General features: G+C 36.5%; 1 protein-coding gene across 8 annotated transcripts in view; it reads right to left on the reverse strand.

Moving 5' to 3' along the window:
* Positions 1-16566, reverse strand: part of DLG2 (discs large MAGUK scaffold protein 2) — a 2400703-nt gene that overhangs the window by 1749476 nt on the left and 634661 nt on the right. For all 8 annotated transcript variants that reach the window (XM_058306073.2, XM_058306075.2, XM_058306074.2 and 5 more), the window contains one exon: positions 2908-2982. In XM_058306073.2, coding sequence (XP_058162056.1) covers positions 2908-2982 — 75 coding nt within the window. The remainder of the gene's footprint in view (positions 1-2907; positions 2983-16566) is intronic.

A 16566-nucleotide genomic window follows, 5' to 3' on the forward strand; every position in this document is an offset into this window, starting at 1 on the left:
CTGTTTTTGCTGTCTGTGTCCATTTGCTATGTGATCTTCTGTATCTATTTCACATTTTTGTCTTCTCTTCTTGTCTTTCTCCTCTAGGATTTCCCAGAATTCAATCCTGGTCATTTTTTTTATGTACCCAAAATTGTATATAGTCAGATATTTGTAATGAATACATTTTTATAGTAAAAATTCCAGTGTTCTGAATGCTTCTTTCTATCTGAAAATACTACTTATTACAATAGCTCTAGTGCGAATTCAATAAATATTGTTGACTGGGTATATTACTTAAGTTTTTTATTTGGATGAGGGGTGGATGAAAACAAGTAAAAGAACATTAAACTCTCCCCCCACAAAGCAAAATAAAACGAAGCTAAATCTAGCTAACTTGAGAATAAAGGAACTTTTTCATCAACAGGTCATTGGGACCTTTTGAAGAAACAATAAGAAATTTGATTAAGCAAAGACTCAGGAGGGCAGATAAAGGGAAATTCCAGGAGTTTCAGCCTCTGAAGTTCATAGAACTTTTCCCAAAGTGTTGTCATTCATATGATTGTATATTGATGACTACGGGTTTGGTATCTCTCTAGTACAAATGTCAAACTCCCAGGACAGAAAAGCCAACTGGCCCACCTAGGATCATCTGTCTACCCATGGATCTGTCAGTTATGACCAGGGGCAGGCTCACATGACCAAACATGACCACTGGAGCCCACCTCTGTGGATCAAGGGTTATTCCCAGAGAAAGCAGAATGATATTGGTTTACAATCTCCAGAAAGTATCTGCCCCACTGCAAGATTTAATTACTTTTAAGTAAGTATAAAAGGAAATCTATAAAATCATCAGCTCCCAAATGAGAAATGAGAAAAATTATTTACATTCTGATGCCCTAACCTGCTCACAGAACTGAGAATCAAAATTTAATGTTGGCACTTCTGACTTGTAAACTTCAGAAATAGAATTAAATGTAGGCATCTATTTAGTTCTTTATTGTTCTATAAAAGGAGCACCTAATCTGGGACCCCCAGAGTCCTAAGGGGTCCAACTCCAAGTTAATAATGTAGGATCGTCTATTTATAATATTCCAAAAGAAAATTCAAACAATGCATTTACTTCCAATAAGGCTGCATAAAGTAACTAAAATGTCAAAGTCTTTTGTGAGCTGAAATGATCAATGTGGTGAAGAATCACCTGATCAGAAGCTCTGACTGGTGTTACTCATGAGTGTGTTTGATAAAATGGGTACATTTCCTTATTCATCTTTGTATCTCCAGCAATTGGCATAGTCCTCAGCACAGTTGAATTAAATGACTAAATTTTGTCTCATTAGAAGACATAATTCCTCAAAACATATATGCTATAACACTCCCTGAGGAAAACGTGTAAAAGGACCCATGGAGATGAGAAATGAAAATCCCCACCTAAGAAGGTGAAATAGGACCCTTATTCCTCTTTACCAGGAAACCTGAGAGTTGCAAAATAACTTACTAAAACTTAGAAAAGAGCAATCAGCAGATTTAAGATTCACTCACTGAACCTTCCCTCACAGAGCTCCTACCATGTACCAGGAATTTACCTAGGTATAGGGTATACTATATCCTAAGAGTGCATGACTCCTTGGAGAAAAAGAGGTACAAATAGATAATTGGGAGATAATAAAATCAGTCATACAATAAAGAACGATTGATGAAGAAATAGAATTATTAACACTCATCCTTCCTCTGGCATCTGCGCAATTCCTAAGCATTCACTCCCCTAGGATCACGTGCTCACTAAACTGTGTCAGTTTCATTCTCCAAGTTTCCAGCAAGGCTAGGCCACCTCTCTACTGTAGGAATGCCTACAAAATTTATTAATAGCAATATCATCTTTCATTCATCAGAAGTGATCCCACCTTCTCCTGCCAGACACACACTCACACCAATCTCTTCCACAATCTAAAGAAAAACAGGCTCCCCCAGGCCTAGTGCCTTGTAACAGTCAGTAGTCATGCTATGGCCGCCCAGCCAGCACCTTTCTGTAGCTTTTCACTCAACAATAAATGAAGACGAGGAGGGTATTTAAGAAACTCCACACATCACATTCAATTTGCCTGCAAGAGGGTCAAATGAAGGGAGTGCCCCCAAAATAACTTTCAAACCTCTTGCCCTCATGGCACACAGATTATATCATGACAAATTGTCAGTTACACACTTAAAATTCCTAGAGGAATCATTATTTCTACCAGGCAATACATATTTAAGAGGATACTACACACATTTCTTTACTTCCTTCAGAGCATAGTGCAGTAGAATGAGAACATGAAAGGAGAGGCAGGGGTCTGGGATCTATTTCCAGCTCTACAATTTGATGTATGATTCCTACCTACTCCCTTTGCATTTAAATCTCCTATCTGCAGCACAGAGATAGTGACATAGTACCTGTTTGTTTTCAAGGCACTTGAAGAGTCTCTCATGAAATATTCCACACAACTGCATAGACTATTATTACACAAGAAGACTTGAAAACTGTGAATCTATATACTCATCACCAATATGCAGTCAACACAAAACGATGGAAGAGAAAGTATCCTTTTCTAAGGCACCTGAAATCAAATATTGCTGAATATACAGCTATTTGGAAAATATTCTACAAACATATTCATTTTAATGGCCATCCAAATCTAACTCATCAATAAGCCATTTAGGGAAATCCTTTGCAAGTTAACCTGACTCCAAAAAAAAAAATCATGGCATCTATAATCACAGGTATGCTTATAATGCTCAGGTTTCTGAAAAGACATTCTTTCTCCTTTCAAGAAATTTATCCTACTCTAGAATTTCAGACAGTATTATAGTCCATTCCACTAAAGTTGTTCCAAATATAAAAGCATTTCTCCTTCAATCTTGCCATTGCTGGAATCAAAAAATCAAACTTACAGTACACTGATGGACAGGCATCCAAGCAGGGGCTTCCACTGAACAATTCTGGGTTGGACATTTGCCTTGGTTTTGCTGCAAATAAATAAAAACTATCTTATATTCCATATTTTACGCATAATAATAAATACTAGCTAACATGTTTATCATTGATACATTTATTACCATATTTACAAGTATAGCAGAAACCTCTGAGAATGAATTTTTGGCTCAAAACTATAGAAAACAAGGTATGCAGTTTCTACTGATTATCAATGCATATGAAATTATCCTTTGCTTTTTATCACTTCAAGGTCTAGGGTTTTGGCACCAGGTTTCCTCCCCAGCTGGTCTTTCAGGTCCCAAAGGGAGCTATCTGAGAACTCTCCTAAGCCAGGTGCTGAATTGCTGGAGAGCCTTCAGGGTCCCAGCCACTCCTCTCCATGCTGCATCCCGTGAAAGCACGCCCGTCAAGATGGAGAAAGACCTGTTTACTTCTACCCCCTGTCAAATGTGAGCTAGAGGTAGAAATTCTCTCTAGGACATTTCTTAGAAGCCAGAAGGTAGAGTTGGCTGGGATGGAGCTTAGAAGCCTTTCTTTTCACTTTAGAAAACGCGATTCAGAGAAATGAAACAATTTGCTCAAGAAGTCAGAAGTTTCACATCCGAAGATATCTGCCAGGCACTTACAAGAAATTTATCTCAGATAACCTATACTTTTGTCACAACTCTGACAAATTCACTTCTAACTGGCCTTTTAGATATAAGTGCTTCTCTTTAACCAATATTACTGTTCTATCCCCATAATAAGGAGAACTGATTACTCTTAAGGGAGGGGTGAGGAGTGTTCTAATAAAACATTATCTGTCTTTTTTTATCATACTTTCAATACTAAGATAATCATATTAATAAAAACATCATCATAAAAACCAAGCCATAATTTATTGAACGACTAAATATGGCAGGAATTATTCTTTTTTTTTTCATAAATTTTAAAGAAGCTTTAGATTACAAAAATGTTACATCAAAAATAGAGGGGACTCCTATACCCCACTCCTATACCCCCAACACTTTTTCCCATTGACAACATCTTTCATTGGTGTGGTACATTTGTTTCAATTGATGAATACATATTGAAGCATTGCTACTAACCATGGTCTAAGGTTTATATTATGGTTTATACTTTGCGCTACACAATTTTATAGGTTTTGATTAAATGTATAATGGCTTGTATCTGTGATTGCAATGTCATCCAGGATAATTTCAATGTCCCAAAAATGTCCTGTGTTACACCTATTCTTTCTCAGAACCTATGGTGACCACTGTCTTTACATCAATATTACAAATTTTTCCATTACAAGAATAATAAAACATCTACTTTAGACCACAGTTGCATTCCCATCTAATGTTTGTTTGTCCCTTAACCTTGAGGATTTAGAGATGGTGATGCCCACTCTGCTTCTGATTGAGAGGGGGAATAGATCCCCATGGGGCAGATGACTGAAACTGTCTTGCCTGCAGTTGTAGATATTCTGTGTTTTTTATATGGGCATTGTCTGTCATCATTCTTTTGCAGTCCTGGGTATGTCCAATGAACTGGATGTGTTTGATGAACTAGAGAGTAGGTGTTGGCTATAACTGCTGAGATTCAGGGCTCAACCAGCATATGAACAGCTGGAAGATTTAAGTCTCTGGGACATATGTTTAATGGGTAGAGTGCTAATTCTAGGTTCAAATAAAAGGGGCAGAAGAACCATGTGTAGGAAAATTATAAATGAGTATAACCTTGGGGAGAGAGGTTATCATAATATTCCAAGGTAAAGCCCAGTAATGGGATGCCAATTTCCTGGGGTTGTCTGCCCCACCTATAATGTCTAGATGTCTCTAGAACACTCAGGAGCACCCTTGCTTGAGGCACTTTTTATTATGGCTGTTGGTGAGATCCTCCTGAGATGTACATAAGAGTAACCTGTGGAATGATCTTTCGACTTACTTTGAAATCCATAAGCCATAAGCCATAAAAAGTCATTTGCACTTAATATTTCCCCCTTTTGATCTAGGTCTCTTTCCAAATACATTGTTAGTTGGTGCTTGGTAATATTTCCTCAGTGCCAGGGAGGCTCATCCCCAGGAGTCATGTCCCACACTGGGGGGAAGATGTGCATTTATATACTGAGTTTGGCTTAGAAAGAGGCCACATTTGAGCAACAAGGAGGCTTTCAGGAGATAACTCATAGGCAATTACTAGGCTAATCCTACCTTACCCTCCTGCCCCAAGATGGTTCTCTTGTCTGTTTGCTCATTGTTTTTGATCGTTGTTTGCACTTGTTGTCTGTTCATTGATTTTGCTCATTATCTGTTTGATTTTTCTTTAGGAAGCATAGGGAGCTGAACCTGGAGGGTGCTTAACTGCTTTAGCCACATCCGCTCCCTGCTCATTTGTTTTTGCTCATTGTCTTGCTCGTTGGCTAGGCTAATTTAGAATTTCACAAGAACCAGGTTCATAAGTAAAAGCATCAGCATGAAGGCCCTGGAGAATTTGTCTGTCCTTCTTCGCTAGGTACCATCCATGTACTCTAGAGATTCTTGCCACTCTATTAGAGATTGTAGCAAGACTCCCTAGGATGGGAATTCAATATTCCCATCAGCTATTCTATGGGTCTTCACCCATGAGACAAGACCCCATGACCACAGGAACACATACAATTCGATATAGGGATGTCCCAGGTTCACCCCTCTCCATATGTCCCTCCACCACTGACACCCTGCACCAGCAATCCTCCCCTGCCACAGTTGCAACCCTTCTGCATTCCAAAACCTCTAAAAATAAAAATAAAAACTGTGTTTTTGCATTTGCCTTTCATCATCTTAAGAGCTGTTATCTTCTATTTATGTTGACAATTTCTTCTTCTGTATGTTCCCCTGTGTCTAACTTTTTTTTCCCTTATTTTCCAAGACACATTAGGTTACAAAAAAGTCACATAGAAAACATAGGGGATTTGTCTCAAGATCTCTCTCAGGGATTATTCTTTATACTATCACTATCCCCACAACAAACATGGCTAGAAGTATTATTATGCCCATTTTACAGGGGAAGAAAATAAAGCTCAGGGAGGATAAGTAACTTGTCTAAAAGTCAAACTACTAAAAAGTAGCAAGGCTGGGATTTCAGCAAGAATCTGGCCAACTCTGCTGCCCCTACATGTTCCTTCTAGGAGAAGCTGTCTCTGGTATTTCTGATCTTCCATGTGTTTAATAGGGTCTAAGACAAGTCATCAACCAATCTGATTTCACTTTATCACTTACTGTAACATTTCTGATTTAACTGGAATAAAATACTGAATTCAGTACTTGCTCATGCTAAGTCTGTTTTGTGATTTGTAAGCTTATATTGCAACCTTTATATAGGTATTCTAATTTTAAGGCATCACTAAACTCCAAAGTACACTATAAGTGATTACTGAAAAACGTAACCATAAAAATAAACTTAGATCATTCATACTCAGTTTTCTTGTTTGAATCAAAATATGATATGCAGACTAGCAGAGTATATAAGATACACTGGAATGATGTCAGACTACCACAAGTTCAAGTTAAGGTCAGTCACATCCTTGTTGCCATAAGATGCCCTGAGTCTTGGTCCCACATCGTAAAACAGTATTGGTAATTTGAGTAATTACAAGAATGTCATCAGATGATACAGATTTACCTCAGACCATGACCACAGTTTCCAAGGATGCTGCTAATGAATACAAAGTAACAGAACATTTTTTTCCCTCTTCTGATAGCTTAAAGCTGGATAAATAAATAAAATTTATCTACATGTGGGGTTAAGATTTTTGAAATTTTAAAGCTTTATTAAAATGTATATTATTATTTCTAATTACGAGAATTCATACTAAACTGTTAATGGTGAGGAATGTCTCCTTCAGGATAATTTACAATTACTGTTATTACTACTAGTACTAGTAGTAATAAGTTGCTTTTATATATAGATATTGTGAATCTTCATGTAGCACACAGTAAAAGGCAATATTCTATAAATAACAAAGCTTGTATGCGTGGAGGAATGTAAGTACTTGTAAAATGTGATGAGGGGCATAAATAAACTGTGTTTGAACTTCTATTGATGCACAGTGTGGGGAAAAGAAAGATGGAAATCTTTGTGATTCTATTTCTTGTTCCATTATTACCTGAGTTTTAATACTAAGTCCTTTCCATTAGTGTTATAACCAGACCTTACATAATTACATAAGGGCATATAAATAAAGAAGGCCTACTGAGAACATGTGAATGTAAATTATATTTTCATCCATAGTGTGTGATTAGAAAAAAATAAGACTGAAAAAGAAGTTAGGATTCTGGGTTTCAGAAAAGTGCTCCCATTAAGCTACCTGTGGAACTTTAACACTTTAAGCATCACTTTTCTCAACCATAAAATAAGAGGGTTATTCTAGATCCATGATTCCAATGTTTAGAGAAGAAATGTCAAGTATTACCCATGGGATCTTTTTCAACCTTCATATACTTTCCAAGAATGTAGTAAGTCCCCTCCTCCAAAGGGGTGTACCCTCCTGTTGAAAGCCTTTATCATTCTGATCTACTGTTACCAATAGGAGGCGATTATTCCTCTGTGATTTCCAGTGAGAGCAAACGTTGAGGACCACTGGCCCAGTTGGTTTCAAAAGAGGCTGCTACTCAAATGAGGTAATTGAAAACCCTGACCTTAGGTTTTATCGACCCCTTCAATCAATTTCTAAAGCAGATGAGTTCTAACATGGATCAAGGGAACCACCTCAGTAGGTGGAGAAGTAAAGTAAGTGATGACAAAATATACAATGGCCTGTATCCGTCACTGCAATGTCATGCAGGCCAAATCCAATGTCCCAGAAATGCCTCCTTATTACACTTATACTTCCCTCTTCCATCCCTTAGAACCTCTCGCAGCCAATTGTGCAGGACAAAGTGCAAACAATAATGTAAGCCGTAGTCCATATTTAGTAGCAGTGCTTCAATATGGGTTCATCAATTGTAATAAATGTACCATACTAATGAGGGATGTTGATAATATGAGAAAGTGTATGTGTGTGTGGGGACTAGGGCATACAGGAAGCTCTTATATTTTTTATGTTACATTTATGTAGTCTAAAATGTCTTTAAAAATAAGTGGATAACAATATAAAAAACATATTTCCTTCAAAAAAAAGTTCTCTTTTTACTACAGGTTTTCATTCTCTTTTTGTATCTTTTCTGTCTAACATTTCAGGTGGGCATTGTGGCAAGGTAGATTTGGGATACCTCCTATTTGACAGATCCCCAGCCCTTAGAAGGGCAGCAAGAACCAGTATAATTACTAAAGGAAAGGAGACACTGAAGTATGCCTCTAGGTTAGCTCTCAAGCCAAAATCAAGAGGAACCACTAGAATCCTCTCAAGATCCAGCTCAGTTCTCCACATAAGGATTTAAGAGAGAAATTGTTGACAGATTTTCCAGCTAATAATAAAGACAGAGTTTCCTTTCCACTTCCGTTCCATCCATTTGACCTTCATGTTTATACTGGTAGATTATTGATATGTGATTTGGTCAGGATTCAGGAATCAGCAATGCTGACCTTGGAAAATAAGTCCTCTTAGAGGAAAAAAAAAACTATCAGTGGGTTTTGGTCTCTTTAAAAATATTACACTGTGTAGACAGGTTGATGTCTCCAAGTGTCTCATCTTCCTTAGTTGTCTTTTTCTGACTTCAACATCTTGATATATTTCATTCCAGAATATCCTGAGAAAATGAGCCAAATATGCTAGATGACTACACATCAGGTTGATTATATAAATCTTTAGGTAAAAAGACTTTGAATAATGGCAAATACTTAACAAAGAAAGCTCTAAAAATTTTCTTCTCAACACAATCCATCCCCATAAAGAGTAGGGAATTCTTTGCATGTCAGGGGCTTATACCTTACAGTGCTTTGGGATTTATAAAATGCTTAAATAGACATTTAGCTAGTTAATCCTCAGAACAAGTTTGTGTGTGCCAGGGTGAGAACTGATTCATCCAAATAAAACGTTGACCTAAATTTTTCATTCAAAATAGCATTTTCTTCCAAAAGCAGTGTAAGAGCTGAAAGGTTTCTGTTGTTCTACTGTTCACAGTAAAATGATTCTCATAATTGTAGTTTTTTTTCTTGGTTGAGAAGTGTTACATTATAGCACTGTATACTTATTCATTCATTCATCTATCAAACACAAATTACATGGAAAGCACCATGCTGGGCACTAGAGATAATTTTTTTTTAAGTATTCCTTCTCTCAAAGAGCTCACAACATTTGAGGACATACAATGTGGTGTGCTAAGTTTTAAAAAGGGTTAAATACTAGGATCATTCATTCATTCAGTTGGTCAACACACATTCACTGAGCAATTACTATATGCCAGATATTGTACTAGGAATAAGGATATATGAAGGCCAAATTTTGGATCACAGAAGGGTTACAACTGTGGCAGGGGAGGATCATTGCTGCAGAGAGTCAGTGACAGGGTATACATGGGAGGAAGCTTACCTGAGCATACAGTAAGGCATATAAATGTATTCAAATGTTCATGGGGCATTGTCACAGTGGGTGGAGATTCACACAACAACCGAAGGAATTGTGTGAATCCCATCCTGGGGAGCTCTGCCACATTCTCTAATGAATCAGTAAGAATCCCCCAAGTACAGGGCAATGACTAGTGAAGGAGGATGGTCCATCAATGGGCCCTTCATATTGATGACTGTGCATTGAACTTTTATTCCTGAAATTGAAACTGAGTCTGGTATTTTAGAGTGCCTAAGAGTTGCCTCCTGGGATCCTCCTTGTTGCTCAAATGTGGCCTCTCTCTAAGCCAAACTCAGCATATAAATACATTACCTTCCCCCCAGCATGGGACATGACTCCTGGGAATAAAGCCACCCTGGCACTGAGGGATTACTACCAAGCACCAACTAACAATGCAACTGGAAAAAGACTTTGACCAAAAGGTGGAAAAGGTAAAGACAAATGAGTTTACATTGCTAAGTGCCTTCAAAAGTGATTTGGGGGTCATTCCAAAGATTACACTTACACACACCTCAGAAGATTTCACTGACTGCCAAAGTACATACTACCTCAAATAGCAGAGCTCCTGAGGGCTTTGGAGACATCCAGATACTATAGTCAGGGCAGATAACCCAAGAGTTTGGTGCCTTGCCAGTGGGCCCTACTTTGGAGTTTATGCTCCCCAGAGTGACAGAGTTGGACTCAATTGTGGTTTTCCTATACATGGCTCTTCTGTCCTTCTATTTGAACATATAATTAGTACTAGAGTTGGTAGTTATATGTCCAAGAGACTTCAGTCTTTCAGCTGTCCATGTGCCAAGTGGGCCCTAAATCTCAATGGAATTGTAATACCTACCTTCCAGTTCATTGGTCTCACCCAGAACAACTAGCATGGACATGATGGTGGACAACTACCATACCAAGGAACCGAGAGAGTCTACAACTGCAAGCAAGAGAGTCCCATCCATCAGTGCAATGGGATCACAGCCCCCTCTCAATTAGAGGTGGAGTGGATATCACCATCAAGAATCCTCAGGATTGGGGAATGAACTATGGACTAAAGTAGACTTACTGGTATTCTCCTATAGACTTATTGTGATTCTAGCAATGGAAGAAATTATATTATTAATGGGGAGGCAGTGGCCACTAGAAGTTCTGAGGGCAGGGAGAGGGAAAAACAAGTATACTACAGGGGCATTTGGGGGACTTGGGAATTGTCCGGAATGACATTGCAGTGACAGATACAGGCCATTATAAATCTTGCCATAACCTACAGAATTGGGTGGGAGAGAGTGTAAACTACAAAGTAAACTTTAATCCATGCTTAGCGGCAATGTTCCAAAATGTGTTCATCAATTTCAATGAATGTACCTCACTAATGATGGATGCTGTTAATGTGGGAAAATGTGGGAGGTGTGGGGAGCAGGGCATTTGGGAATCCCCTATATTTGTTGTATGATATTTGTATAATCTAAGTATCTCTAAAAAAATAAAATAATAAAGAAGTTCTTAGACTTAAGAAAAAGACAAACTAATAAAAATACAATTAGAAAGCAATAATACTGACATGGGATAAATAAAATGTGACCTGAGAAAATCAAAGAAATCCATCTCACCCATTCTTGTAGCAGGAGTAAGAGATGAGTAAGGGTCAGGTAAGGGTACACAGGGGCATTGAAGTCAATAGCAGGAGTGCTGAACTCTGACTGGGTAAGGGCTTGATGGAAGAAAAGCTCCAGCTTTCCAGTGAAGTTTTGTAGGAGCTGAAAGGTTGAGAAGAGGGCATTCCAAGCTAAAGATGCTCCATATACTATCTGATAGTGCTTAATCAAGCTATCCTTGGGCTTGGTCAGAAAACCCCTCGATTCTGGGCCTTAAGAACCTCGGACAAAGAGGAAGAATTATTCTGTGCTATTCAAAGAGCTGACTTCTCATTTATCTTTACATCACAGGACTCCAAAGCAATGGGCAGCATGGTATGGGACAAATGAGTCATACCAGGGAACAGGCATAGAGTGACCCAGTCCTGATCCTACTAAAATCCCAAGAGGTTCTCCTGAATTTAGTCTTGGATATGCATTTCACACATCTTTTTCAAACTTTCTGAGACTGTCATGTGTTTATAGATGAAGAACGAGAGGTGGAAATGCAATACCAAGGGGCAACTGAGTAAATGGCTTTTTTCATGGAAGAACTAAAATACATGTGCAAATGGACTGTGAGCTGTAAAGTGCTTAATAAATATAATGAATAATATATTTAAATTATTGACTATTATAAATATTCATGTTTATTTTAGACAATTCTTGTTATAAAATTTTTAAAAGACACATTTTCTGACTTCTAGGCTAATATACATTCCAGCACATCAAGAGAATTCTTTAAAATTTTAAAGGAAAACTACTCTTAACACATTTACAAATGATCAATTTCATAGATATAGATGGGTAATATGTGCATATGTAGACATATAATGTGTATATATACACATCCTATACATAGATATATTTGTGGATATTACGCATAAATATTTTATTCAGGTAAAATAGAAGTGTTCATATAATAATTTTCCTCATTTTCCAGTAAAATTTGTAATTTCAAAATAAGATGCTAAAAAAAAAGGAGGAATTCAACAAAAGTACAATGTAGGTAGAAATATGTACACAAGATGTTACAATAAAGTCCTAACTAAACACCAATATATAATAAAAATAAGTTTCCAAAGGAGGTACTAAACAACATATATAATTTTCAAAGGAACTTACCAAGAATCATTTTCAGGACTCTGAACCCGACATCTATAATGAAGGTATACAAAGGTTGGGTGATAGGAGATTTAAAAGGAAGGGGGATTTCTTTAGAGAAGTAAAGCACTTCGAACTGTGCCTAGATATAATCAAATGTACGTGTTAACACTGTTTTCATTGTTTTTGTTACCATTAGTATGATGTCAGGCACAGAGAGCAAAAAGCAAGGCAATCCCAGTGCAATGTGAACTTTCTTCTCTCCTTTTCTCACTTCCCTCTCACACTCCGAACCTGAAGGAATGGATAACCAACAGGCAAATGGGGGAGGAGTAGAAAAGTGAAGCTTATAGCATCCTCTTCCCCAAAGACAGATGGTCCTATCTGAAGATGTCACAGAGGAAAGAGAAAATCTTTAAGCTGGAAGAGAGTTCAGAGTTTTAATATTCGGGACTGGACAATTTTAATTATGGAATTGAGAATGAATATGTGATTTAAAGTGATGGTAGAGTTTCTATTTCCTATAAATGACTAGAAAGTCATGGAAAATGATGGGACCACCAGAGTTTTAATACATAGGGCAGTGTTAGGACTACAGACACTAGACAAGTTTAAGCAAACCATGGGGATCCCAAAAAGAAGTGGCTTCTATTTTTATGTCCCATACATCCTCCTTGTTCAATGTATTGGTTACAGATGCAAAGCATATGCACAGTTATTTTTTTTTTTTCATTCAATTCCTGGCATCATCCCTCATATTCCCCAATATATGACATTTTTTTCTTCCCTGGGCTTATCCTTCTACTTGTTTCCTTTCATTTTTTCAGGTTTCAAGGAACATTTAAAATAAGTTGGTCTACCTTGTTTCTGAGGATATCCTTACTAAGACTAAAGCCATGGTGGGGAGTCATGTATCTGCTGCCTCTATAAATGGATGTTAAGAACGGGATTTTCCGGTGGGCAGTGATGGTGGTGCTGAGTCATGCTCATGCTTTACAGAATCCTCTGTGGCACCAGGCAGGCCTTGGAATAGGCTCTGAATTCTCAGGCTGGATACACACACTTGAAGATTTCTTTTAAATGGAGGCCATTGTGACTTGACATTTCCTGGTCTCACCGGGGGAGGGCACTGGACTGGAACAATTTGGACTCAGAAGGCATTTCCTAGCTGTATAATGAAATAATACTTACTAAGTACCTATTACATGTCAGGGACTTAACACAGATTGTTAGCTCGTTATATCCTCACAGCAACTCTGAAAGGTCAGAGAGGAGAATGTTTAATACCATGAGGAATTCATTAGATCTGGGTTAGAATGCCAGACTTTTTTTGCTTTCTAGATCTACGACCTTGGATATGTTTCTTAATCTCTGTGAATTTCAGTTTTATTGTCCATAAAATGGGAGAATAATACCCAATTTAAAAGATGAAAAAAATAATATATGTACTATATTTAGCCAGTATGTATTTTAATATAGTAATAAGATAAATATTTATTTTACCCCAAATCAGGGATCTGTCCCTTGTGCCAATTAGCTCCTCTGAGTTTATTTTCTCACCTCCAAGTATAAAATAATACTACTTATCTCCCAAAATTATTAGGAAAATTAATTGAGAAAAAGTGCAAATAAGAGCTTAGCAAATGTCAAGAACTTTGTATCTAAGTGTTTTTACAACTTTTTTGTGTGAATTTAATTTATAAAAGATGGAAATAATGTCTGAAATACTGCAATAGTTTTAAGATGACTATATTGGGACACAAAGTCGAGCCTGCAGGTTGGGACCGCATCAGTGATGTGTGTAAAGTATGGGTAAATATTTCTAAGATAAAATACGGTATTTTAGCATTTTAGGGAGGCAGGTCCCAGTTGTCCTTTAAATTCTATAAAGCTCCAAAGTTGAGTTTTTACTATGCATAGGTAGATACAGCATGCAGTTTAAGCCTCTAAATAAAGGTTAAAAAAACATAGTTTTGTGAAATACTTCGTCAATAACATTTTCATACTGTCACTGCATCACCTCCTTATATTACAGGAGGACACAAGAGGAAGGGTCTACAATTCTACTTTTCTTCTTACAAGAAAAATATTTTAGAATATTGTAGTCAATGAATATCCTTCATTGGCAGATCGTATCCTTTGTATCATAAATGACGAAGTCTTATGGAAACATAAAATACTGTGATTTGAAAACTAAGCTATTATTTTCTGACACATTTTAAACTCATCTGTAAAATTTCTTCTCTTCAATTAGCAAATTAATAGTTAATTAAAAATATCTGAAATTTCAGGCCCCCAAAACAAGGTCAATCCTTTGAGGAAAGAAATGCCATTCAGAAAGAAGATCAAAGCAATTCACTTCTATTCTCATTGCTACCATAGAGACAATGGGGGAAAATGAAGAGATTTAGCAGACTTAATTCCTCCTGAAATTTATAATTAACTACATGGGAAAGGGGACAATTACCATATTTCCAAAGAATAAAGGATTTTAAAAGGTAAGCTTTTGATAAGACATAATTACAACCTATTAAATATGCAGTTCATATCAATTTGTTCTTATAATCTTCTTGAGTTTCAAAAAAGCATCTGTATTAGACAGTATTTTCTGAAAAACACACATGAAATGTCATAAATTTAAACTTATCAGAGGTTTTAATCAGATACTTAAAATTCTGGCAAAGCCTAACAAAAGAAGGGAAAAAATGGATCTACTTACTCTGGTGCCCTGTCTTCCTGATACCTATGAATATGCATTTTTGGACAAATGTTAATCAATGAAAGAATGTGCAGGCTTTTGTAGATCAGGTGCCATAGCCAACATTAAGCAGTCAGCCAGGAAGAACTAGCAATTAAACCTGTCCTCGATTTAAATAGAACTTCAGATTGCTGAGTAAATTACATGTGTATTAATTCAGGACAGTTTTATTTTAAAGGACTGAAAAGAAAGCACTGTAGCTTCAAATTCTAGGAGATTCATAACAAACACCAGAGAAGGAGAATTTATTTTGCTAAAACTGTACATTTTTATTTATGGTTTCCTTAGCAAGTGATTTTTAAGTACTTTTTGTCAGAAAGAATATTTAGCACTCTCCTTTACATTTTTTTAAAATAAACCCTATTTGAAAAGAAATTATTTTCTCATTGTAGAATATCATAAATACCACATGACAAATTATAGATCTATTTGTAGAAACATAAAACATTGGAGAGGTAAGCTAAAAAAATTAACACTTTATGAACTGTATCACCATGTAATAACCAAATTACTCCTGGCATAGATAATAAATGACATGATTCATAATCTGTAATCAGACTTTTGACATGTGATTAATTGGAGAGTCGATGTTGACTACATTGAGGCTTGGGAAAGTGGTACATTTGATTATTCTGAGTCATTTCTGTGTAGAGGGTCTCAGAATAATTTTAAGAGAATATTTGAAAGTGTCTACAAAATTTCACCCAGGTCTCCACCACAGAATAGCATACCATCCATTTAGGGCCCCTTTCACATAGGGCTTGTGTCATCATCTGTGGTTACTTGGACAAATTCCAAATAATAATCATTATTATAGTTTTTTAAGTTCCTTTTGGAGGTTACTTGGGGCAAAGCCACTCAAAGCTGCTGACACACTTTATTCTTTAAAATGCAAACCAATGTAAAAAAAAAGAATAGCACAATTGGTGGTGAACCCACGTTCCCTTCCTAGACAAGCTTGTGTCTTGCAAGCTGAGAGCAACATAATTTATTCTACTTTAAAAATCCTCTATTATTTCTGTAGTTCTTTCATGACCCCTTAATTTAGAAGGGTAAAGTCATCTTTTAAACTTATACTCCATAGTTTTCTGATAAATTTTAATGTTTCCATTGTAAAAATATACTACTTAGTAAAAAGCTATAGTTTTATAATGTATTTATGGTAAATATACTATATATACATTACAAAATCAAATCATTTTCTTCCAAAACAAGTTTAAGTATCATGCTATATAAAACTACTGAGAAGATAAATGAATATGAATTGTCATTCTTTTATCAAACTGAAAACCTGAACTGACTGCTTTAGCTTTTGTTTATTAATAACATGCAGTTGATGTCTAAGTATTTATATAGTTGAATTCTGGAAGTTTAAATGATCCTTATAAATATTTTATCATAGATGCACTCCAACTGCCATTTTTCTTGGTGTGCATAAGGACTTTTATCCACTTAAGTCCATTTTCCTTACACTACAGTGACATTTCAAATGTCATTTCAGGCCCAGCAACTATTCACAGATAAGTTCGCCAAAACCAGAAATGAATACAATTGCCTGTCTCTCAACTGAATGGTCTCTCTATCAGAATACGAATATTTCCTTTAT

This window comes from Dasypus novemcinctus, chromosome 10, assembly GCF_030445035.2.
Source record: "Dasypus novemcinctus isolate mDasNov1 chromosome 10, mDasNov1.1.hap2, whole genome shotgun sequence".
Lineage (NCBI taxonomy): Eukaryota > Metazoa > Chordata > Mammalia > Cingulata > Dasypodidae > Dasypus > Dasypus novemcinctus.